Source organism: Mesoplodon densirostris, chromosome 8 (assembly GCF_025265405.1).
Source record: "Mesoplodon densirostris isolate mMesDen1 chromosome 8, mMesDen1 primary haplotype, whole genome shotgun sequence".
Lineage (NCBI taxonomy): Eukaryota > Metazoa > Chordata > Mammalia > Artiodactyla > Ziphiidae > Mesoplodon > Mesoplodon densirostris.
In genome coordinates this window covers 90,306,063-90,333,095 of record NC_082668.1, presented here as the reverse complement: position 1 = coordinate 90,333,095, position 27,033 = coordinate 90,306,063, and the positions used below count along the sequence as shown (strand labels likewise).

Sequence of the window (27,033 nt, the reverse complement as noted above, 5' to 3'; positions counted from 1 at the left end):
ACTCATTTTTCCTGAGAAGTGAACCTTTACATATATTTGGCAGCAGGACTACTCTGTTGACTGATTGTACAGTAGTCCCTTTTGGAGGTAGGTAAAGGGTTAATAGAAATACTTTTCCCTCAGTAAAATAGAAGAGGTCACCCCGGAAACTAATGAGCCACCTGGAAATAGAACCTAGAAGTCTGGCCTGACACGCTGGGTTGGCTGGGACTCCTTCTACAAGCTCCTGTTGTTGATCTTTTTGTTGTTGTTTGTTTTCCTTTTTTTTCTTTTTTTAGTTTCTTAGTTGTTCCTCTTCTTTCCCCCCAAGTTTTCCCTCACTGAGAAACTCTTTACTTCTGCAAGTCTTGCCATTGTTTTTGTTCAGTTATACAAAAGGATATTCATTGTTCCTGGTGGGAGTCCTTCTAAAAGCCTCTCTGACTTCACTTTAAGAACTGTGCAGGTGAAACTCAGCTACTGAGGACATTTTTTTTCCCTGACAATAAAAATGTTTGATCTTAAGCCTATAAGTTTGAAGGAGTGGCTCCTGCTGGGCTGGAATCCTTGAAATCAGGATGTCGTTGGGCTGATGGTAGGTGGGCTGTGTCACAGGGCTGATGGCTTGTATACCTACAGGAGGAGTTCTCTGGCCACACCGTTGGTACAGCAGCTCCTTCCAGGCTCATTCATGGAACAGGCATGGCGGCAGTCTTGGAGAAGAGTGCCAGCCCCGGTCAGAGGTAATTTTGTACTGCAGAAAGGTGAACAAGACCAGTAGGAAGCTCCCATAAGGACCAGGGGAGGGATGAGGGTGGATGAGATGGGGAGACACAGTGTGGGCTGCTGGGGAAATTAAAACCTCTGTTAAGACATATTTACATAATATATATGCTTCGATGTATTTCATCTAGTACAATCATCATAAGTGACTGATACAGCTAAACTGACTAATGTTATATGTCTGTGAACATTTTTACTTAATCACAGTTGTCACCATTACCTGCCCTCCTGACAAATCATTGTACTCCTCTCCTTTAAGCAAAGAGAACATAATGGCAGGCTACTTTTGTATCTGGCCCCGATTCCCTTTTCAGAGGAATTATAAATCATCTCTTTCATGAGCCCATGCTCTGCAGGAAGTGAAAAAGTGGTCTTTTGTTTTCTATATGTCAGAAAACAAATGGATTCCTATTTCCCTTAGCAGTGCCAACCTAGTATAAAACACTCGATCATGATCTTGTTGCCAATAAGATGTGACTATCATATCCCTTTCATCCAAGCCAGAACTGTGGCCACTGAAATAGCACTCCTTGGAGAGCTAAAGACCCTTGTTTGCCACTGGAAAGACGGGATTCTCTCTGGGGGGAAACTTGCTGTGTAGTTTCAGTTAGATATACTGGGTATATTTGAGATTATTGGTGCTCCCTTTCATGTCGTACAGAACCTGATAAAACTGGGTAAGGTAAGATCATCAGCTCTTTGGGCTATTGCCTCACACAAGTATAAGCTCTCCAGTTCTGGAGCTTTTGTATAACTTTTTTTTTTTTTTTTTTTTTTTTTTTTAGTAAACATATCCTGGTAAAAGTAAAGTGGTAATTATGAATTTGATTTCAAAACAATAGTTGTACTAATTATTTCTGTAAGCTTCCTGATTTAGCCTTAGGCAGTTGGTAGTGGAAATAGTAACAGAAGGGAAGTGGAATATCAAGAGGTGCCAAAGTAGGTTTGAAATTTTGTAGCCTGTGACATGGCTAAAATAATTAAAAGTGTCTGGGGGTAGTTAATAAACCACAGCATATAATAATGGTCATAATAAAACCATATACAAAGCTGTCAACTGACCACTTTGGGTGAAGGGAGAAATGTTTAAACAAATATTCATGGAAAATGACACTTATATATTTGGGGAAATTATTATGAGTAATTTAAGCCATCATTTTAATTGTTTCAAAGGTATTGTAAGATTTTATTTAAAGGTTGCTAAGTAGTTTACAAAATAAGATTTTAGTTAAAAGTTTTTATTTTAGAACTATTTTTCTGAATGTAAATTATACATTGTAATTTTGGTTTATAAATATCCTTTTTGTGATAACAGAAGACAATTTTCATGGTTCATTAAATTTTCATAAGTTTGAAAGCTTTTTAATCTTTGGCTTTATTTGATATAGTTTTGTACTTGAGATTCTGATATTTTCCAGTCATACAAAGGGAATTCAGTTTTATTCCACTGTTATATAAAACTTATTTAGTTAGCAATACGTATATTTCTTATCAAATAGTTGAGTTTTGGGAGTTGTGACCTTTAAAATAAAGGTTATAAAATAACTCATTCCCTTTAATAATTTATCTTAATGTTACTTAAATATATGTAGTAATTTAAGTTATCCTAATATGCTTTCCATTAATTTTTTCATAGTCCCTTAGTTTAACACTTAAAATAAGAAATCAAATTAATTAATTTGGAAAGAGAAGCAACTAATTAATTGAATTAGGATCCTAAAAAAATCTTTGCTAACCGGCCATAATACTTTTAACTCTAAATAGTTTTTTGCCATCCTTTTTATTTTAATTATTTTGTAAACTTTAACATATCTTACAACTTGTTGAAGTTTCATATAGATTCACGGGTAATCCTTTGTGTTGGTTAGGATCCCATGACTTGCTGTATTGCGTTAATTCTTTGTTTTCAGAAACAAAAACTCATATTTAATTTGTGTTTATGGAAGATGAAAATAATTGACATAATTTGAAAACTCTGAAATACTGTTGCTATTTAGGCCAGAAATAAATGCTACATTCCATTTGAAAGAAAAGATGAGAATCCCATCTCCCCAGTGACATCCAATGCCGCCTTCCAACTGACTAATCACTGTGACCTATTCAGAGCTGTCATGTTGAGTCCAGACTGGTAGGATTTCCAGTTCAGGATTCTTACACTCCCTCCTGCTCCCCCAGCATAACAATGCTTTTATCAAAAAAAAAAAGTATATTAAAACTAAAGGGAATCCATTAAACCATTTACAATATGAGATTTATATCTTACTCAAAGAATTTGCAGAAATTAGGTAAAATAGCATAGTTGGAGATTATAAAACATTAAGCTTGTATTTACTAATTCTTTAGTATAATTGATAGCTATAGATAGTAAAATCCTTTCACTAATATAATTGGCTTAAATTTGAAAATAATTTTGTTCTTAAGACATCAGTAAAACAGGCTTCCTGCTTTCTTAACTTTGTTAACGATTTTTTTTTTTTTTTGCATGAGCTTCTAAATTAGTCTATCCAGTCTATGCTTGTTAAAGTACCAGTCATTTGTGAATTGACTTTCATAGTAAGTGTAGAACGGTGAAAGAAAGCGAATGACTTTGTAGTGCATGAAGACAAGCTGTCAGAGGGTTTTGGTTGTATATTACACAGTGTGACTGGTTCCTATCTAAAAGTTAGTATACTGTGTTTAGTCCTTCTTTACTTAAAAGTGAATCACTAATTTCACTTATCTTAAAATATTTTAATAGCTGAGACTAATAATCATGGTTTTTATGGGGATCTTGAAGCTTTGTGTCAAGACCATATTTTTGACAATATCAGAAGCTTTTAATAAGGTGCTTGCTGCTGAGCTAATGATATGCTTTTGATAGTATTTCTTATACCTATCTTCAATAGACATATTCAGGCTAGTGTGAATGTAATAATCAAGCCTCAATCAAGCCATACTTAGTATGACAAATATTGCATTATACTGTAATTTAGGTATTCATGCTTCTGATAAAGGGCTTAATTCGACTCCTTGAGGAACCGGGAAAACACTATTGATTTTATACTGGAATGCAAAGTAGCAGCCATTTATAATGCAAGATATAAATCACTTCCTAATTAAAATTAAATCAAGAGAAATTAAAAATCTCATGGCCTTATATGTACTGGTACACAATCTTAACTGTAAAATTATATTTTGTATCAATTGTGCTCCTGTGCATGGGTTTCTGAGCACAAAAATTTTGCAGCTAATGTTAGTAGAAGCAGATAATATTGACTTTTAAAATTTCTCTTAATTTCTTTCTGTAGGAACATTGCAGTGGACTAAACTACTTATTCCAGATATAATTTATTTATTTTTGTTTTCCCTTTCAAGAAAATGTCAAAGAAATTTTTGGACAGACTACTATTCATCATCATATCCCTTTTAACTGGGACTGTGAATTTATCCGGCTGCATTTTGGGCATAATCGGAAGAAGCATCTTAACTACACAGAATTCACACAATTTCTTCAGGTGAGCTTAGTTTTTCATAACCAGCGTAAATATATACCATTCCTCCTCCATCTCCTTCCCTTTTAGCTTTATTAGGTTTATTACAAAAAATAGCAATCCTCTGTGGCATTTCACCCCCATTTTTCATTTCTCACTCCCAGAGGCAACTTATTTAAATTTTCGTAATTGTTTCTTTCGGTGTTTACTTTCATAGCTTTAAATAATAAACATGTGCTGGCACTTCTACTTTTTAATTTTTCACTTTTAGGTTTTTTTTTTTTTTTTTTTTTTTGCGGTATGTGGGCCTCTCACTGTTGTGGCCTCTTCCGCTGCGGAGCACAGGCTCTGGGCGCGCAGGCTCAGCAGCCATGGCTCACAGGCCCAGCCGCTCCACGGCATGTGGGATCTTCCTGGACTGGGGCACGAACCCGTGTCCCCTGCATCGGCAGGCAGACTCTCAACCACTGCGCCACCAGGGAAGCCCACTTTTAGGTATTTTTTATTTAATTTGAACTATGGAAGATTAGGAGCTAGTTTTTTCACCTTTCCCCCTCTATCACAGACTTGGACATTTTCTCTCCCCTCCCTCCATATAATTATGTCATGATTCTGCTTAGATTGGTAACCATATTTGAATCACCACAATTTTGTAAACACTGTGCATGACTAAAATGATTTTCTTAGCAATTCTAATTTTTATTATTTCATTTTCTGTATATTAATGCCAATTCATTCTCAGACTTGGCTTCAGTTACTAAAATCTCATTTTAATATGCTTAAAACAGAGTAGGTGTTTGGTCAATTTCATCCTCTTGGAGCAATCCAGAAGCTTGCTTTCTTTTTAAAAAAATTTGAGGTAAAATTCACTTAACATAAAATTAACCATGTGAAAGTGCACAGTTTAGTACATTCACAGTGTTGTGCAACCACCAGCTCTAATTATTATTATTTTTTTTAATTTATTTATTTATTTTGGGGCTGCGTTGGGTCTTCGTTGCCGCGCGCGGGCTCTCTCTAGTTGCGGCGAACGGGGACCACTCTTCATCGTGGTGCGCGGGCTTCTCATTGCGGTGGCTTCTCTTGTTGCGGTGCGCAGGCTCTGGGAGTGCGGGCTTCGGTAGTTGTGGCTCACGGGCTTAGTAGTTGTGGCTCACGGGCTCAGTAGTTGTGGCTCACGGGCTCTAGAGTGCAGGCTCAGTAGTTGTGGCGCACGGGCTCAGTTGCTCCGCGGCATGTGGGATCTTCCTGGACCAGGGATCGAACCCGCATCCCCCACATTGGCAGGCGGATTCCTAACCACTGTGCCACCAGGGAAGTCCTACCAGCTCTAATTCTGAAACCTTTTCATTACCCCAGACGAAAACCCTGTACCAGTTAAACAGTCACACCCCATTCTTGCCTTTCCTTAGCTCCTGAAACCACCAATTTACTTTCTATGGATTTACCTATTTTGGATATTTCATATCAGTGGAATTATACAATATGAATTTTTGTGTCTGGCTTTTTCTTAGCATAGTGTTTTCAAGGATTATCTGTATGTAGCATATATTAGTCCTTCATTTGTTTTTATGGCTGAATAATATTCCATTGTATGGATATATCATATTTTGTCTATCCATTCATTAGTTGATGGACACTTGGGTTGTTCTTGCCTTTTGGCTGTTATGAATAGTGCTGCTATGAACATTGGTATACATGTATGCTTTTGAATACCTGTTTTCAAATCTTTTGAGTATACCCCTAAGGTGTGAGATTACTGGGTCATATGGTAATTTTAACTTTTTGAGGAACTGCCAGACTGTTTTCCACAGCCCCTACACCATTTTCTGGAACCGTCTGATACTGGACTTTGTACTTACTACATAGCTGTCAGCTTGTGATCTCCCTTCACCTTCATCCTGGGGAGTCCATCTGCTTTTCTGGTATGTTGAACCTCTCATTTGCTGGATTTCATCTCTTCCTTTATTACGGTTTGCTTCCTCTTTTTTTAAAAAATATTTATTTGATCTATTTATTTGTTTGGCTGTGTCAGGTCTTCGTTGTGGCACGTGGGAGTTTTTGTTGCGGTGCTCGTTGTGGCGCGCAGGCTTCTCTTTAGTTGTGGAATGTGGGTTTTCTTGCTCTAGTTGTGGCACGGGGGGTCCAGAGTGCATGGGCTCTGTAGTCTGCGGCACACGGGCTCTCTGGTTGAGGCGTGCGTGCTCATTAGTCCCGGTGCATGGGCTTAGTTGCCCCATGGCATGTGGGATCTTTGTTCCCCGACCAGGGATTGAACCCACGTCACCTGCATTGGAAGGCGAATTCTTTGCCACTGTACCACGAGGGAAGTCCCTGCTCCCTCTTTTTGGTAGAATACTTACTGCAGGGGCTTCCTAAGAAAGTAAAATAATTTTTTTGTGAGACTTGATATATGAAAACCTCTGCTCTATCATTACCTTTAGTTTGGCTGGGTATAGAATTTCAGTAATTTATTTTCCTCCTAATTTGAAAATATATCTCTTTTGTTTTCTAGCTTCCAGTGTTGCCACTGAGCAGTCTAGTACCATTCTAATCTTGATTCTGTTTTGAAACTTTTTTTTTTTCCACTCTGGAGGGTTTTAAGATTTTTTTCTTTTCAGCATTTTGAAATTTCATGATGATATTCCTTGATGTGAGTTTATTTTTATTCATTGTGCTGAGCATTCAGGGGCTCTTTTAATTTGAAAGCTTATGTACTTCAATTCTTGAAAATATTCTTTCTACTTTTCTTCTATTTTTTCTTCCTGTCCATAACTAGTAAATGTAATAAATGTATGATCCTTTAGTTTTCTTTTCTCTCCTGTTTTCCTTCTGAACCTTCTATTGTTTCTTTTGTTATATTTCTAATTTTCAAGAGTTCTTTTTGGTTTTCTAAATATTTCTTTTAAAAATAGCATACTGTTCTTCTTTCATGGATGTAGTATTTTCTCTCACTTCTCCAAACATATTAGAGGCAGGGTTTTTTGTTTGTTTGTTTGTTTGTTTTAATTTTCTTCTCCCTGCAAAGTGTCTGTTTCTGTCAAGTTACTTTCCTTCTCTTTGTTTGGGTCTCTCTTTTTCATGTTAGCAGCTCTTCTCCTATGTCTGATGGTTCTTGGTCCTCTGCTCATATTAAAATTAAGATTGAGGCTTATTGGGAGCTTTGGGTTCATGGCAGGATTTATTAACTGGACCTTACTGTAAAGTTCTCTGGCTGGGCTCTTTTTCCAGGGACTCTCTAATGCCTGTATGTTCAGGTCTTTTACTTTGGATTGGGGAATCAGAATAATCATTTGGCCACCCATCTGGAGTATTAGATCTGGCTTTTGATATTCTGGTTGCTGAGTAAGACAAAAGGGTTAGAGGTCTGCAACATTCAGTATGGAGATGGACTTTCATTTAATTACCTGTTTTCATCTGTGCCTGGTCTCCCTTAGTCCGGAGATCCTCTGTTAGACTCACCTAGTTGTCTTCCAGGGTTGGGAAAGGGCTAGTGGACTGGCTGTGGTGGAGTATAGCAGGTAACTAATTGCTGTATAAACAGGCTTCCATCTAAGCCTCCTGTTCTCAGCTTCACCTTCACCATTACTTCTGGGGGTACTAGTATAGCCAATTCACAAGTCTTTGGCAAATTCTGTCATGTACATTGGATTGCTTTTTTGCTTTCCTCACTTCTAGTTTTCTTGGGCCTGCTAAGCCAGTTGTCATTTGCTCTTTTGCCCTCTAATCTTTTTTTTTTTTGTAAATTTATTTATTTATGGCCGATTTGGGTCTTTGTTGCTGTGCTTGGGCTTTCTCTACTTGTGGTGAGCAGGGGCTACTCTTCGTTGTGGTGTGTGGGCTTCTCCTTGCGGTGGCTTCTCTTGTTGAGAGCATGGGCTCTAGGTGTGTGGGCTTCAGTAGTTGTGGCACACGGGCCCAGTAGTTGTGGCTCGCGGGCTCTAGAGCACAGGCTCAGTAGTTGTGGTGCACGGGCCTAGTTGCTCTGCGGCATGTGGGATCTTCCGGACCAGGGCTCAAACCCATGTCCCCTGCATTGGCAGGTGGATTCTTAACCACTACACCACCAGGGAAGTCCCTCTAATCTTAAAAATGTAGTTGCTGTCTTCTTTTCTGTTCTCTTTGTCCTTGAGTTTCTGTATTGTTTTGTTTTTCATTCTTTAGTGTGATTTTTATTGAAGAGTAGAGTTTTGAAAGACAACAGAGCTAAATGTACTAGTTCAGTCTCATCCAAATCCACAGTATTTCTGAACCCCTGCTATTTTCATCCCATAGTTAGATGAGATGCATTTCTAAAAACACAAGATCTTTAGCTTTAACATAACTTCCTATATTTACCCTTTCCCTCAGTTCCCCTTTCCCACCCTTTCAATCTAGAGCAGATTTATTTTATTTTATCTTTTATTTATTAGAGTATTTTTATCTCTTTAGAATATCTTTATTTTATCTTTTATAGGTCCAGAGTATTGTTTTTCTCATTAGCGTGATCACAGTATCTATTCTACCCTGATGTTTTGATTATACTACATAAATGGAGAGCTCTATATGCAGAACGTTTTTCCTTTGGTTGCTTCTTTTTGAAGTCCTTAGTTTTAATTTTTTATTTTGAAAGACTTCAAATATATTTAAAAATAGAATAGTATAATGAACCCCCATGTACCCATCAACTAGCTTCAACAATTATTAAATATTGGCCAGTCTTTTTTTAATCTATACTCTCCACTCTGTTCCCTACTGGAGCATTTGGGAGCCAATCCCATACACTCTATAGTTTCATATGTGATACTTCAAATATATATCTTTAAAAGATACAGGGGAGTCCTTCAGCTGTTGACCTAATAGAAAATAGAAAATCTATTCTTCCAGCATTACTCTTGCAATACTCTTGTAGTGAGGATTCTGCTTTTCTTCAGTACTGAATGTCATTAGCAAGGCTTAATCATGCCCATGGTTGCCACTGGATATTTCTGAGAGTCTAAGACGTGCATGGAAAAGACAAAGACATAACAAAGGCATAAATAGGGAGGAAAAAAAAGAGTGAGGAAGGGAAAGTCTATGTAAGATAGAGTGAAGCTCTCTGTGCTTCTGATGCTGCTTAGGAATATCCTTTTCTTGGAGAGCACTTTCAACCATATTTTAAGGCTGAAATAAAGATAAAAAATTCCTGCTTCATTTGAAGGGTGATGTGGTTGGAACTGGGGTGATAGAAAGTTGGAGTATGTTAGGGAGAATGACTAAAGTAGAAGAGGAGAAATTTACAAATTGGAGATTGAACAACATGCTCCTAAGTAATCAACGGTTCATAGAAGGAATCAAAAGGAAAATCAAAAAATATCTTGAGACAAATGAAAATGGAAACACAGCATGCCAAAACTTAAAGGATGTAGCAAAAGCAGTTCTAAGAAGGAAGGTTATAGTGATAAACACCTACATTAAGAAAAAAGAAAAATCTCAAACAATCTACCTTTATACCTAAAGGAACCTGAAAGAGAATAAACTAATAAGCCCAAAGTCAGTAGAAGGAAATAACAAAGATCAAAGGAGAAATAAATGAAATAGAGACTAGAAAGACAGTAGAAAAGATCAATGAAACCAAGAACGGGTTTTTTGAAAAAATAAACAAAACTGACAGACATTTAGATAGATTAAGAAAAAAAGAAGTCTCAAATAAAATCAGAAATGAAAGAGGAGACCTTACAACTGATAAAGATCATAAGAAACTACTATAAACAGTTATACACCAACAAATGAGAAAACCTAGAAGAAATGGATAAATTCCTAGACACATACAACCTACCAAGACTGAATCGTGAAGAAATGGAAACTCTGAACAGACTAGTTACTGGCAAGGAGATTGAATCAGTAAGCAAAAACCTCTCAATGAAGAAAAGTCCAGGACCAGATGGCTTCACTGATGAATACTACCAAACATTTTAAGAAGAATTAATATAAATCCTTCTCAAACTCTTCCAAAAAATAGGAGGGTATACTTCTTCCAAATTCATTGTACAAGATCAGTATTACCCTGATACCAAAGCCAGACAAGGGCACTACAAGAAAATTACAGGTCAGTATCCCTGATGAAGATAGATGCAGATATTCTCAACCAAATATTAGCAAACTGAATTCAGTAGTATACTAAAAGGATCATATACAATAATCAAGTGGGACTTAACTCCTGAGATGCAAGAATGATTCAACATATGCTACTACACCACATTAATACATTACAATGAAGGATAAAACTCATGATCATCTCAATAGATATAGATGCAGGAAAAGCATTTGACAAAATTCAAGATCCTTTCATGATAAAAACTCTTAAATTAGGTGTAGTTGGAATATACCTCAGCATAATAAAGGCTGTAGATGACAGGTCCACAGCTAACATCATACTCAATAGTGAAAAGCTGAAAGCTTTTCCTCTAAGATCAGGAACAAGTCAAGGATGTCCACTGTTGCCACTGTTATTCAAAAAATAATGGAAGTCCTTAGAGCAATTAGACAAGAAAAAGAAATAAAAGGCTTCCAAGTTGGAACGAGAAAAATTAAAATTAAGTTAATTAAATTAATTAAAATTAAAATTGTCCTTGCTTGTAGGGGACATAATATACGTAGAAAACCCTGAAGACTTTACGCTTACACAAAATACTGTTAGACCTAATAAATGACTTCAGGAAAATTGTCGGATATAAAATCAGTATACAAAAATGAGTTGCATTTCAGTACACTAACAAGAAACTATTGGAAAGAGAAATTAAGAAAACAATTTCATTTACAATAACATTAAAAAGAAGAAAACAGGAATAAATTTAAGGAAGTAAAAGATATGTAAACTGAAAACTATAAGACATTGATGAAAGAAATTGAAGACATAAATAAATAGAAAGATATTTTGTGTTCATGGATTGGAATAGTTAATAGTTAAAATGTCCATACTACCCAAAGTGATCTATAGATTCATTGCAATCCCTATCAAACTTCCAGAGGCGTTTTTCACAGAAATAGAAAAAACAATCCTCACATTTGTATGGAACCACAAAAGACCCCAAACAGCCAAAGTAATCTTGAGAAAGAACAAAGCAGGAGGCATCACACTTCCTGAATTCAAACTATATTGCAAAGGTATAGTATTCAAAATAGTATGATATTGTCATAAAACAGACACATAGATCAGTGGAACAGAATAGAGAGCCCAGAAATAAACCCATGCATATATGGTCAATTAATTTTTGACAAAAGAGCCAAGAATACACAGTGGAGAAAGGATAGTCTATTTAATAAATGGTGTTGGGAAGACTGGACAGCCACAGGCAAAAGAATGAAACTGGACTCCTGTCTTAAACCATACACAAAACTCAACTCAAAATGGATTAGAAACTTGAACATAAGACCTGAAACTTTAAACTCCTAGAAGAAAACAGAGGGAGTAAGCTCCTTGGCTTCAATCTTGACAATGATTTTTTGAATTTGACATCAAATTAAAAAATAAAATAAACAAAAGCAAAAATTAACAAATAGGACTACATCAAACTGAAAAGCTGCACAGCAAAGGAAACCATCAGCAAAAAGAAAAGGCAAGCTATGGAATGGGAGAAAATATTTTCAAACTACATATCTGATAAGGGGTTAATATCCAAAATATACAAGGAACTCATTCCACTCAGTAGCAAAACAAAACAACCCCCACCAAAACGCAATTAAAAAATGGGCAAGGGACCACAATAGACATTTTTCTAAAGAAGACATATAGATGGCCAACAGGTACATGAAAAGTTGCTTAACGTTGCTAATCATCTGGGAAATGCAAATCAAAACCACAATGAAATATCGCCTTGTACTCTTTAGGATGTCTGTTATTAAAAAGACCAAAGACAACAAATGCTGTCAAGGATGTGGAGGAAAGGGAACCCGTGTACACCGTTGATGGGAAAGTAAACTGGTACAGCTATTATGGAAAACAGTATGGAAGTTCCTCAGGAAGTTAAAATAGAGCTACTGTGATCCAGCAATCCTACTTCTGAGTATATATCCAAAAGAAATAAAATCATCATCTCAAAGAGATTATCTGTACTGCTGTGTTTACTTTTTTTTTGTACTCCTGTGTTTATTGCAGCATTATCACAGTAGCCAAGGTGTAGAAACAACCTAAGTGTCCATTGACAAAAGAATGGATAAAGAAAATGTGGTGTGTGTATATATATGTGTGTGTGTGTGTGTATGTGTATATATATGTATGTATATACGTATATTATTCCACATTCATACAATGGAATATTTTTCAACTTAAAAAAAAGGAAATTCTCTCGTTTGCAGCAACATGGATGAAGTTGGAGGGCATTATGCTAAGTGAAATAAGCCAGACATAGAAAGACAAACACTCCTTGGTATCACTTACATGTAGAATTAAAAAAAAGAAGAAGTTGTACATGTAGAAACAGAGTAGAATAGTGGCTAGTGGGTGGGAGAAATAGGAAGAGGCTGGAAAAAGGGCACAAACTTTGTTATAAGATAAATAAGATCTGAAGATCTAATGTATAACGTGCTGACGATATTACTGTATTATATAATTGAAATTTGCTAAGAGAGTAGAACTTAAGTGCTCTCATCAAAAAAAAAAAGATAAATATGTGAGGTGATGGATGTGTTTAATTAACTCAATGCTGGGAGTCCTTGCACAATATATACATATATCAAATCATCACATTGTACACTTTAAGTGTATTATAATTTTATTTGTCAATTATACTTTAATAAGTTGAAATTTTTAAAAAGCAGAAGGGGTTGGAAAGAAAACTTTGTCAAATCATGCTGGTTGTTTATTTTGTACTCTATCTTTCATACATTTTTACCAGTTGACTTTTAGTTTCTCTACTTCTATTGGTCTTTTCAAGACCAATAGAATATTTGAATATGTATAAATATTTCAAATTCAAATATTTACATGTGTGATGATGGATGTTAAAATGTTTAGATGTTTTCCACAATGTTGTTATTAAATTTTTTAAAAGTTAAGATTATTGAAAGATTTAGTAGGTTTGATATACTTGCGTCTAGCCTATCAACCTGCTAAGAAAAAATATTTTAAAAACTTGTTTTATTGTTAAATATCATACAAATACAGAAAACCATATAAAACAAATGTATAACTTAATGAATTATGAGACAAACACCTGCTAAGGCAATTTTAATGTCTTTGAATTACTATTGAGATATAGAAAAATATAATTAATTAGTAAAAGGGTGAAACTTCTATCAAAAGCTATTTTAAATGTCAGAAAAGGGTAAATCAACATTGATTTGTAGGCTTTTATAAATGAATGGCAATGCAAATTGCCATTACAATATTTACAATATTAAATTACAATACTTAACTTTATCTGTGAATAATATTTATATATTTAGATAGGAATATTATTTCCAGAGTTGCAAATAGTGTGAAAATGACATCTAATAGCACTATTATTATGTTGTGATAACAGATTTATTTGGATTATGTCCTATGTCCTCAGGGCAGAAATGCTCTAAATTTTGACTTTTATATAGTCCTTAGGGTATTACTGGCACCTTTTTTTTTGATATCACCTATTACAAAAGTCAGCTGCCCAGTAATTTAAAAGTTCAGAGATCTTCTGTATTGTTCTACAGTTTATGAGTATCACTCAAAGCCACACAGAGTGATAGCTGAACAGTATTTATGCAGTTTGTTATTCATAACTTTCACGTTAGAATTTCAAGCTTCAGTTGGTTGAATCTGCGGATGCGGAACCCTCGGATGTGGAGAGCCAGCTGTAATTCAGAAGTACTCTTGGATGATAAGAATGCCTTCAAGCAGGAGAGTTACTAGTTATTTTATTTTATTTTATTTTATTATTATTTTTTTTTTCTTTTTGCGGTATGCGGTCCTCTCACTGTTGTGGCCTCTCCCGTTGCGGAGCACAGGCTCCGGATGCACAGGCCCAGCGGCCATGGCTCACGGGCCCAGCCGCTCCGCGGCATATGGGATCCTCCCAGACCGGGGCACGAACCCGTATCCCCTGCATCGGCAGGCGGACTCTCAACCACTGCGCCACCAGGGAGGCCCTAGTTATTTTAAAGGTAGAACTTAAAGCGCTGAAAAGACACTCTGAAAAGTTTTCAGTGATGAAAACTTCTCAAGTAAACAAAGGTTGTTTTCCCTCCCTTTTCTATATTGACATTCTGTGATTCACTTTTCCTGAGGAGTAACATGTAGTTCATTTTCAGGAAAACGTGCTTTTTAAAAAGAAATGAAGAGTTTTGTTGTACACTCAGAGCTGTATATTGTTCATTTTTGTAGTAAATGCATGTAGGGGAAGGATGTCTATCCTTCTTTTCTAAAACATACACTCGGGATGTGCTTTAGTTAACCTAAGGCCCCATTTCTGACTTTCCCTCCAGGAACTACAGCTGGAACATGCAAGACAAGCCTTTGCACTGAAAGACAAAAACAAAAGTGGCATGATTTCTGGTCTGGATTTCAGTGACATCATGGTTACCATTCGGTCTCACATGCTTACTCCCTTTGTGGAGGAGAACTTAGTTTCAGTAAGTAAAGACAACCACTTCAACTTTCTGTTTCCTTAAAGCTTCGAAACCATTGTCCTGGATTGCATCCCTGGGCCTATCTCACTCTCAACTATTCTAACTTTATGCTTGGTTGGTAGTAGGTAAACGGGTGTGAGTAAGGGAGGTGGGGGGGGATGATAGTGAATAGTCTTTCCCCAGATCATAGCTGCTTTTTTCAGCACCACCATCTTGCTCTCATGTATTTCCAAATTGTTTATTTCCATTTACAGAGTCCCCCTAAAGAAAACAGGGGAGTTTGTAGACAAGGGTGTGCAAATTACTTTTTCCAGTGGGCAGTACTTCTCTCAGACACTACTGCCTTCACCTTTGGCCTCTTTCCATCCCACCAGGCTCCCAAAGCCTTGCTATAAGGATGGCTCCTTCCTTTGTTGCCAGCAGGGTGCTGTTTGCTAGAGGGATCATCACTGGCCTCTACACTGTTTTAATAACCATGGCTGTGGCAGAAGGTATGGAGGACATATGTGGGCGTCAGCTTCTGTGGCTCACTCCTCTCTCTGCCCTTTCACCTGTGCATTCAGTCTGCATGGACCAGACAGTTTTTTGTTCTCTAAACTGCTAATCTCTGTAAAGCAATCATCTGGACCAATAGCAAACTGATGTCATCCACTTCCTCACAAAGAATGGTGAAACTGTCCTCACTTATCAGTTTTCTTGTTCATGTGTTGTACTTATGTATAAGTTTTTGATTGCTGCTTGTTTTAAATGGAGGGAAGCCAATGAGTGCTTTTGTTGTTTCAGCTGAAGATCATTATCCCTGATTCAGACCGGGGGTAGAAAGATCAACTTCTGTTCTTTTTCTTCAGTGAATTTGAACATGGAGCATGTCACTTTCTCCTACACATTTCACCTCCTTGACACCCATCTCCCACTCCCCTACCCTCACCTCGTACCCCAGCCAAAAAATGAAAGGAAGGAAAGAAAGAAAGGGAGAGAAGGAGGGAAGAAGGAAAGAGAATCCTAGAGAGAAGGACTTAGTGCCTTGGGGTGATGGGACCCATTTAATCTTTTCCAGTTGGGTTAGATAGACCTGTTACAGCCTCAGTTTACCAAATGCCATCTCAATTTCTGGAGGAATGTGTTAAATAATTTGAGTCTGGCTTTTGGGTCGCTGGTATCCAAATTCAGGCTAATACAAATATCATATATATTTAGGTTAATGCATGTGTGTGAGGGATGGTGGGGGTGGGAACATATGCCCTGCATTACCTATACTCTCCTTAATGTAGACCTTTATGATTAAGGTTGTCACACTGGTATTTCTATGAGTATTTCTTTTGAGTTTTTAATAGAGAATGTTTTTAATCATCTGGGTTCCTCTGCCTCTTGGCTTAGAAATTAGGCTTTTGCAAGCTATGAAAAATATTCACTTTTGAGTTTATGTCCAAGTGTTGGACAGAGGGAGAAATTACTTCCTCACCCTGTAGAGGTAATGAAGGCCATATTGTCCCCCATCCTTCCCCAGGCATGAGAGAGCCTCTTTAGTGCTATTCTACTAAAGACATGATTTGTATCCCTAGATTTTCTCCACACCTTTTGGAGCTTTTGGTAGTTGTACCTTTTTGTGATAGAGATTCAGAACCTAGCACGGACTGTTTTATATCTTACTTATAACAGTAAGCTTAAAAAGGAAAAGATTAGGAGAGCTGACATAGTGAAATAGTCTTAAAGTTTAAAGTTACCACTGGTTTTTGTATATGTGTGTGGGAAAAAAAGCAAGTTTAAAAAATGCTCCTCATATTGTACATTGAGGTTTGGATTATCCAGAACTAGCAGGAGTTCCATAGTTGAAGGTCTTGGAAATCCTGTTTAAATAATCATTGGTTTTGATCTGTGATAATTGTATTTGTTGTTTTTGACCTTATAGGTAGATGAACCATGAAGTCCAACTTCCAGATGTTGCTTTCTTCCTTAACACCTAAATTACATAGACTTCCTTGAGGGCATGAAACACACTGACAGTGTTTTAGCACGATACCTTCCTTGTATTTATGGACTGGCTGTTAATCATTTTAGTAATGAAGACTCCTTTGGATCTTCTTTGAGAAAAGTTCAGTGTCCATAAATGTATTTTTTTGGTTTTGTTTGTTTGTTTAACTTTCTGTGTTGTCATTTCCTAGGCAGCTGGAGGAAGTATCTCACACCAGGTTAGCTTCTCGTACTTCAATGCATTTAACTCCTTACTGAATAACATGGAGCTTGTTCGTAAGATATATAGCACTCTAGCTGGCACAAGGAAAGATGTTGAAGTCACAAAGGGTAAGATTTTAAAAATATACGTTGATTCGAATCTCAGCATTTTCACTTTATCTAGGGAATGAGGTTGGTCTAAGTTTACTACTCTGAAGCCAGATCTAGAAAGTATGTTACCATGTATGTATGCTTCACTTGGGCCATAATGGTCTCCAGAAATCCAGGTGGATTTAATGGGATGCTGAGGTCAGGAATGGAAAAGTGGCTTTGACAGTTTTGAAAAGAACCTTGGCCCAGTCTGTCAAACAGGTTAGTGGCAGCGGCTTGTTTGTATGAGGAAGGAGTTGCCACAGAAAGATGGGCAAGCCTACTCCTTTTGCTGAATTGTAGTGGGAAGTTTTAGGTGACTGGAGAAGAGCCAATTCTTTTGTCTTGTAACTCTGGAGACCAAATCAAATAAACAAGACAAGAGAGAGGATCCTAAAGAGATTGTTTTATCTCTGAAGTTAATTTATCTTTATCTGCTTTTACTGTTTCGTCATCTTAACATTTTATCTTTTGCCAGCTTTCATACTTTTGTGGTTATTTCTATATAATTGAACTTAGATATTGAAATTCAGTTTTAGACTTTAAAAATAATACTGAAATGTTTTTAGCTTTCAAATAATAGTTGGTTAAGGTAGAAGTTTGTTATATGTTAAGAATCTTTTAAGATTTTAAAATATTTTCTTTTTCTTCCAGAGGAATTTGCCCAGAGTGCCATACGCTATGGGCAAGTCACCCCACTAGAAATTGATATCCTGTACCAGCTTTCAGACTTATATAATGCTACAGGGTAACTATTCCAATAATTCTTCATGATATTTTTTAGGACAGTTATTTTAACGTGACGCAGTGGTGTTTTTTTAAACAATAGTTTATTCAGTATATACATTTCAAGAAAGAGAGACAGGCAGATATGAGAAACGGGAGGAAGGAGAGACAGATGAAGACAGACTAAAGGTAGGGAGAGATGGAGGGAGGGAAAGGGAAAAGAGGACAAGAGGGGAAAAAAGAGAGAGGAGGGGAAGAAAAAAGGGAGGGAAGAAATGGAGAGAGAGCGTAAAAAGAAAGGGAGTAAAGGGTTGAAAGGGAGTAAGTAAGGTGTGAGAGAGGGAAACGGGAAAGGAAGAAAAATGATAGGGGACGGGGAGAGGGAAGTGACAAAAAGTAAGAGAGGGACAGAAAAATTGATTTAATCTGGACTCTAGAGGTGTTAGGAATTTTTAGTGATTTGTGGACATTTGCCTAAATTTCTAAAATAAATTGAAGTACATGTTCAGGAATCTTATAATCTTTTTGATTCATTGTGAATGGGGATTTTACTAAACAGTATATACCATTTTGTGTTGGAGAGTATCATTTTCTTGAAATATGCCTGTGACATTATCATCATGGTTATCATCATAGTTAAGCTCAGATGTTTTATGCCTCTGTTTTATAGATTGAGAAAACCCAAAGCACATAGAGAGAATTTAATTTGCAAAGTCTCATGCAAATCCAGATGAAAAACTCTTGTCTTTGGGCACGCAGTAGGACCTGTGTGATCTGCTAAGTGATCAGATTTTATTAGTCACCTGTAGTAGTTACTTAAGTGTAGGCATATCTGAAAAAAATGGGTTTTAACCCTAGAACTGAAGACTAATAGAAGTTGAGTGTACATAGATGATTTATTACCTTCATGCTACATAATGAATTGTTGAGCTGGAGATGATACTGGATAAGCCAGCCCGTCTTTGGTGATTGACATGAACTATCAGGCCATGTCTCAGCCATCTAGAATTCACATTTTTAGTAAAGGTATTGTACCTCCATGATAATAAATGCTTTCAAAAAGTGCTTCTCAAAACTGGATCTGACGTGACGTACTAGCTAGTTCAGGGAATGTACTTATTTAAAGTAAAAATTTTTTGAAACAGTAGTGTATTCGCGTAGTTCAAAACTCTTAAGAGTTTAAAAGAGCATGCTGTAAAAATGTCTCCCTTCTACCCTTCTCCCTTTTCCCCTTAAAGGCAACCGGTGTTTATCACTTTTATTTTTATCCTTCTCAAGAGACTTTGCACTTATGCAATAAATATGTATGCTATAGGAATATATTTAGTGTGTATGAACTGTCGATGTTTATACTTTGCTTCTGGCAAGAATTATTTCTTTAATTTTATTATCTGTCTTTGGAGTCATTAAATTTATGTACTCCACATTATTTCTTTAGAGTCTTTTGCTTTTTGTGTGGCAAGCAGCGCCTGAAGTTTTCTTTTTCTCTCACTAATATGATCTGTGTGAATAGAGAAATACTACTTTTAAACCATAGTTCTTTTTTACCCTCTTTTTTTCTGAAGAAGGATGATCTTAGTATGAGGAGTTTGTTGGTATCTAACAGTTCTTTCTTTCGTGTGTTTTTGCCTGAAGGCGCTTGACTTTGGCAGATATTGAGAGAATAGCCCCATTGGCTGAGGCGGCCTTACCTTTCAACCTGGCAGAACTTCAGAGACAGGTAGGAGGAGTCTCATAAACAGAATCACCTTCAAAAATGCCGAAGTAATATGTACATGACAGCCTCAGGCTCCTGAATCTATGAAAATTAAAAACTGCTTTACAGAAAGACTTAACTTAGCTCAAAGACTACCTTTATAGAACTTTTACCCCTACCCTCACAGAGTATTTTATGGAGCAACTAGATTTATGTTTGTGGTTTTTTTCTTCTAGCTTATTAAGATGAGGAAAATAAGAGTGTAGACATACATGGGCTTGGCTTCCCTCCCCCTAGGAGTAGCAGTTTTTTCCTTTTATTTGTCTAGTGACACTTAAAGATAAGTGTTAAGTTCATTTTGTATCATTAAACTGATATTTATAGGGTTTTTAAAATACAAAACATTCCTTTACTGAAATAAATCTTTCACTGAGAATGTGTCTTATAGATTACAACAATAACACAGGAAAACTATCTACTTAATGAACCAGAAGGAAAACCTTGATTATTATTACATTTTTGATAATATTAGTTTTTGTTTGAGTGATAAAAACAATAGCTCTGAGTCCTATAAAGTTAATGCAGTCTTATTTCTGGTTTCAAACATACTGTCTTGGTAGGAAAATAAACCTCATGATATTACCTTGAATAGTGGAACGGAGCAGTTTTTAAAAAATCTAATTTAAACTGAAGCCCTACTTCTGGAGCATTTGGAGGAAGCCTCAGTTGCAGCAATGGTCATATAGTTTTGGTGGGAGGGGGCGGTGGGGGTTATAGGAGGGCTAGTCCTTGTCTAATACACATGAGACCCGTGTCCCTCATGATTCTTTAGGAGACTGTGATGCCCTATGAGGCTAGGAGAGATGGAGAGGGTGTGGGGAGAGGGGGGATGAAGACAGGAGACAAGAAGAGAGAGAGAAACGCGATGTCGGCGTGCCATGGAAAGAGAGCAAGTCTGCTTTTTCTTTTCTGCTACCGCACTGTTGAATAGCCACATGTGCCAGTGAAAGATCTAGGTATATAAGTGTGCTTCACTGTGGGAAGTTTCAGGAGCAAATCTTTCTTCTACTTGAACTCCACGGAATGATGATTCTGCCTCTGAAACAAATTAGAATTTCCAGCTTTTCTTTGTATAATACACAAGAACTTTTGTAGTCAGGTAAGTAAATTGAAAATGTAAAATAATTGCTTTTAGATCTACATTTTATGTTAATACTTTGCTTGGTGTGTAATAAAGCTTCCTGTAAATTAAAATATATCTGTAACCCACTGTGATTTAGCCTCTTTAGTAGCAAAAAACTCTTATCTGCTGACAACAAAGTTTCTTTTCATTACACGTTCTCAGATCCTTTAAAAAAATAGATGGATTTATTCCAATTCATTGATTTATAGCAAAATTTAATAAAATTACTTAAAATTTGAGATGTATTGAAATATTTAAAGAGTTCTTACTGAATTTAATTTCATATATTGTAGTACACATTTATAAAAATTTATTCTTGAAGTTTGAAAAATTGCATTTCAAAAGGAGATATTTTTTAGTGTTACAGGTCTATTAATAGAGCTTTCCTTGGGGGTGTCCTTAATATTTGTAACTGGGGAATATCTCATTTAGCTTATTAAAAACAATGTGATGAATTAAAAAAACCCACTCATTTCCTCCTTTCTAAGCCTTTCTGCCACTCTTTTTTGTTTCACCTGCCTTTCTTGCCCCTAGCGATTTTCCTGGAGGCCATAAATGAAAGTGGCTTTTGCAGTCTTTGGCGCCCTAAGTCTGCATCGCTCATATTTCTGATTCCTTAGGAAGGTGATGTAATTCTGATACTGTTGGAAATGGTTTTGAAGACAGATTCGAAGATGATTTGCCTTCAGTGGCAGCACTGGTGCGTTTTCTGCTGCATGGATGGCCTCAAACCTCTTGTCAGATACTTAGAAAATGGGCAGTGATAAAAACCACTACTAACTCTTCTTACCGTTTGTTTCTGATTGGCATCCAGGATGGTGGTAGAGTGCCTTCTCTGCCTTTTCTCTAACAGTAGGATGGCGCAGGGATCTGCAGTCTCCAGAGAGCATGTAGAGATCCTGGGTGTTCTTACATTGGTCTCAAAGGAGGAAGGTCAGAGACTGTATTATTTTTCCTTTCACATATCAGCTATATTGGGTAGTCTTATTGCTGAGGGTTAGGAATAGAGAAATAAAGTGAAGATTTTAAATCTATTTTTTTCCTGTAAATTAGGGTAAAAACAACACCTGGGAAAATAAAACTCAAAGAAGTCATAAATAATTTTTAGAATTTCTTAGAAATAGATTTATGAAGATTATTTAAGAGGGATTCAGGTTAATATCCCTAGTTACATCCATTGTAATTCTGACCTTTACTGTCCTTGGCATCTGGTACAAGTTTCTGTGGGCCTCACTTTCTCCTTTAGTAAAATTAGTACCTGCAGGTATTTCTAAGAATCCTTTAAGTTCTTGCATTCTGCAAAAGTTATGTGAATCAATAGATTTTTTTCTTTTTCAAAAATTTTAATGTATCTTCCTTTTTCCTTGTAGCATTAAAAGCTATGTAAGGAATATAGGCTAGGACCCAAGTAGAATAATATAAAAATATGCCTAAGTTATTATAGCAAACAAAGTAGTAAGCTTTCTGCAGTTTTCAGTCTAGAAACAGGTTTTTTCAGTTAACGTAGTTTAGATTTATGAGGCATTCTAAGGCAGCCATATAGACTTCAATTTTAGTGACTGACTTGTTTTTGAAAATTCTCTAAACCACAGAATTACATTAGTGCTAACCATAACTGTTTCCATGTCACTTCCAGAAGACATTTTTGATTCTCTTATTTTTTCTATACTACCACATATGAATACATGATTATTTACATTTTGTATGTAGAGTGTTCCTCTATAGGAATTTGCTTGAAACTTAGATAAAAAATAGGAAGGAAGGCATGTTTTGTTGTTATCTCAATCTATGAAAGTTGTTATGAAAGCACATGTGCATGATGGAGAATCCGTGAGTTCAGAAATAGAAGAGGCAGACGTTAAGAACTTGGGGACGGATGATGTAACATCTTTCCTTTCTCAGTTTCCTCATTTACTAAGAAGAGCCAGTAATATCCATCTCATAGGGTTATTGTTAGAATTACATGAGATAATGCACTTACACCTACTAAGCATGCAATAAATGTTAACTGCTATTACAGTTGTTGTTATTGTTGGTAAATATGAAAAAGCTATCTGAGCAAACTCCAAGTTGGGCTCAAATATAGACATGACACAACTCCTTCATCCACCTTCATCCACTTTCCTTAGGTGGAAGGGGATGGGAAGTGAGGAAGAATTATATCTCTGTATTTTCTTCTTTATTGCCTGAAATGTTTTGCTTTTAAAATTTTTGTGCTGGCTGAAATTCTGCGTTGTATTTTTTTAAAATTATGACCGATGAATATCGTATAGAAAAAAAATTCCCACACCATACTGTACACAAAAGTACGTTCCAGTTGGGATGTTCTAAACTTGAGAGCTTAGAGAAGATAACATAGGAGATTATATTCATAATCGAGAGATAAGCAAAGATTTCACAAACAGGGCACAGAATACCTGTCATAAAGAAAACGATTAATAACTTGAACTTCATTAAATTTAAGAACCTTTGTTCATTAAAACATATCAGTGAAAGGGTGAAAAGACAGGCTACACAAAAGGGAAAGATAAAGGATATCCAAATGGGGAAGGGAAGAGGAGGGGAGGGGAAGTTAGTTCAGCATCATTAGTAAACAGAAAAAAATACACATTAAAACTACAATTAGATGCTGTTTTATACTATCCAGATTGGCCAATATTATACTCTGACAATGGCAAGTGTTGTTTAGGAGGTGGAGGAATGGGAACTGTCAGAAACTTCTGGCATCACAACTTTGGAAACTATTTGGGAGTATCAACTACAATTGAGAGACATATATCCTGTGACCTGACAATTCCTCTCCCAGGTGTAGTCCCTAACAGGAATAAGTACATATGCTGATTAAAAGGAACATGCAACAATGTATATAGCAGCATTATTTGCAGTAAGTGTCCATAGTAGAATGGGTAAATATGTTGTGGTATAGAGATGACCAATGAGAAAAATGGAAATTTTCAATTGGATAAAATGGGTTAGCTAAAAGGAGGTGGGTTGCAGAGAGAAGAGGATGTGACATTTTTGAAGCATGAAGTGCTTTGGAGGTTAAAGACCAATTCTATCTAGCCCAATGTGAGAATGGGTAGGCAACTTCTTTTTTTTTTCTTTACTGTATACTACATAATTGCTTTTTCAACTGTATGGGGTAAATTATCTATGATGGACCTGCTTGGGCATATAAATACTTTTTTCTTTTAAGTTTTGTTTCTATGGGAAATTACATTCAAGCTACAGACCACTCACACAAAGAACTTTTGGAATATAAGCTGGCTTGGGTTCTATCAGAACATTATTAGAATGATTTTTCTCTCTGTTTTCTATATAGTATTTCTTAGACAAATAGGAGTTTGTCTCTTTGTGTGTTTTGCATTCTAATGGACCTTCTTGAGAACTTTGTTTTCATGAGTAAAGATAAAGCGTTAAAATCCACTTACTAATTCTCTTCTTTTTTTTTTTTTTTTTTTTTTTGTGGTATGCGGGCCTCTCACTGTTGTGGCCTCCCCCGTTGCGGAGCACAGGCTCCGGACGCGCAGGCTCCGGACGCGCAGGCTCAGCGGCCATGGCTCACGGGCCCAGCCGCTCCGCGGCATATGGGATCCTCCCAGACCGGGGCACGAACCCGTATCCCCTGCATCGGCAGGCGGACTCTCAACCACTTGCGCCACCAGGGAGGCCCTTTTTTGGAACTTTTAACCTCTGTCATCTGCAATAGTTTTACCATAAATGGAAATCTATTCTCAAAAAGGAGGAGATTGGGTTTCTATACTAGTTTTATTTATGTATTTATTAGCCATTTACCTCATTTAAAGTATTAGAATTAAAGTCTTATTACAGTCTCTAACACAATTTAACCTCACCTCTCACTGAGAAAAAAGTATATATCATCACAGCTTTGGGTTTTAATCTTGTTTTATGAGGCCAAGAGTATGGAATTCAAATTCAGGCATATTAAATTCATAGATGTGATTTGCAGACAAAAGAATTTTATTTTCCCTAAGCTTATTTTGCTGTTACAGTCATACATTTTAGTTGATGTAAAGTCTAGCCTTCCCCTCTCCCGTCACAACCCATGCTCAGTATAAAAGACTTCAGCTTTTCCTTCCTTTCCTTCTGTCCATCAATAGAGTGCCATTTGGAAGAGGCAGTTCTCGTCGTTGGGTTGGCATACTCCATGAAGCGGCTTGATTTGGGCAGGGTGCCTGACTTGTTAACTGACATGATCTTGCCTTATCTAATTCTCATTTATAGGATAAGGTACATTTAACAACCAAGTAAAAGAACTTTCTCCTCTCTCAATGAGCTCTCGAGCCATTTCCTCATTTCCTATCATACACATACGCTTAGGGAGCAGGTGTAAAATCATTTAAGATTTTCAACTCTTATTTTGCTTTGAAAAACACTTAATTAATCTTGTTAAATATCACCTTCATGATCATAATCATAACCTTAAGGAAAAGAGTGCCTTTTCCTTTGGCCCATTTGCTCACGGTAGGTGATCTTCTTAGTGCTGAGATTTTCTTTCAGCCTAAATGCTAAAAAATTCAGTACACAGTCATTAATAGAGATGACAGCTACAGTAGCATTCTACTTATGAATATTCATGAAATGAAATCCATAGCATTAATTATATTAATTTACATACCTAAATATAAGTGAACCATAAGTTATAGTGATAGCTAAGCCTAAAAAAAAAACCCCTTAGTAACCGTATATTGTATTTTTTAAAAAAAATAGAATGCAATTTAATAAGGGCAGAGATGGCATTTTCAAAAGGCATTTGGGTATTTATAGTTAGAGATGTTTTTAGCTAAGAATTAAAGACAGTATAATCCTACAGTTTTCACAGGATTTTGTAGGGCTTATAAACATTCTTTAAAGGAAGAGCATATAAAGAAAATATATGTGCTTGAACACAGGAGAAAGCTTTTGTATGAGTAAGGGAATTAGTGGTTACTTGATTCTTTCTTTAATTGAGGTATAGGTGATTTACAATATTACATTCCAGGTGTATAACATAGTGATTCAGTATTTTTATAGATTATACTCCATTAAATGTTATTAGAAAATAATGACTATATTTCCATGTGCTGTACAATATATTCTTGTTGCTTATTTATTTTATACATAGTAGCTTGTGTCTCTTAATCACTTACCCTGCCTTTGTTTTTAGTTTTTTAAAAAATTTCGTTGATGTGTAGTGGATTTACAACGTTGCGTTTAATTTCTGTTGTACAGCAAAGTGACTGTTATACATATATATATTCTTTTTCATATTCTTTTCCATTATGGTTTATCACAGGATATTGAATATAGTTCCTTGTGCTATACAGTAGGACCTTGTTGTTTATCCATTTTTTAAAAATAAAAACAATCCCACAGCATTTATTGTCATCTGCTAATAACATAAAGGTGAGCAAAACAATATGAATAAATGCTTTAGAATTACACTTCTAACAAAGGACACCTAAACAAACTGCATTGCCTTGTCAACAATTTCTCACTTCATTGATCATTTCTAGTTGGAGACACTTTGGAGCAGAATAATGTTATCTCCTTTTAACATGATCCGACCCAGTTGTTTTCTTTTTTTTTTTTGCGGTACGCGGGCCTCTCACTGTTTTGGCCTCTCCCGTTGCGGAGCACGGGCTCCGGATGCGCAGGCTCAGCGGCCATGGCTCACAGGCCCAGCCGCTCCGCGGCATGTGGGATCTTCCCGCACTGGGGCATGAACCCGTGTCCCCTGCATCGGCAGGTGGACTCTCAACCACTGTGCCACCAGGGAAGCCCGACCCAGTTGTTCTCTTGACTTTGGTTTAGAATTAATCTCTTCTGCATCATCTAATACGAGGTTCATATACTCATCAAAACCAGTGATACAACCCTGTATCCGCATATTCACTTGCTCTTAAAGCCACACCTGAATCCGAGATATATTTTGCAAGTGTCTGAAGATGAGATTGATGGGCTGCACCATCCATCACCTTTTGCACCCTCTGGCCCTGGCCCTGGTACGCCATGGTGGAAGCTCACAAAGACCACACTATCCCACACACTCTATCTATCTGATATATAATAGTTTACATCCACTAATCCTAAACTCCCAGTTGTCCCCTCTCCCCACCCCCTGGCCCCCTTGGCAACCACAAGTCTGTTCTCTATATCTGTGAGTCCGTTTTTGTTTTGTAGATAATGTTCATTTGTTTCGGGGTGTTTGTTTGTTTGTTTTTTGCTGTGCCACACGGTGTGCAGAATCTTATTTTCCTGACCAGGGATCAGACCTGTGCCCCCTACAGTGGAAGCATGGAGTCTTAACC

The 27,033-nt window shown here is 36.6% G+C and overlaps 1 protein-coding gene and 1 pseudogene across 3 annotated transcripts in view; one reads left to right on the top strand and one right to left on the bottom strand.

The window, feature by feature from the left end:
* SLC25A12 (solute carrier family 25 member 12) overlaps positions 1-27,033 on the top strand; it is a 92,754-nt gene that overhangs the window by 33,906 nt on the left and 31,815 nt on the right. For 2 of the 3 annotated variants that reach the window (XM_060106476.1, XM_060106475.1), the window contains exons 5-9: positions 4,117-4,256; positions 14,652-14,798; positions 16,958-17,096; positions 17,772-17,865; positions 19,479-19,563. In XM_060106476.1, coding sequence (XP_059962459.1) covers positions 4,117-4,256; positions 14,652-14,798; positions 16,958-17,096; positions 17,772-17,865; positions 19,479-19,563 — 605 coding nt within the window. Of the gene's footprint in view, positions 1-618; positions 723-4,116; positions 4,257-14,651; positions 14,799-16,957; positions 17,097-17,771; positions 17,866-19,478; positions 19,564-27,033 lie in introns of all 3 variants that reach the window. The other variant, XM_060106477.1, reaches the window with a different exon arrangement.
* On the bottom strand, positions 26,226-26,736 carry LOC132495296 (small nuclear ribonucleoprotein E-like; annotated as a pseudogene).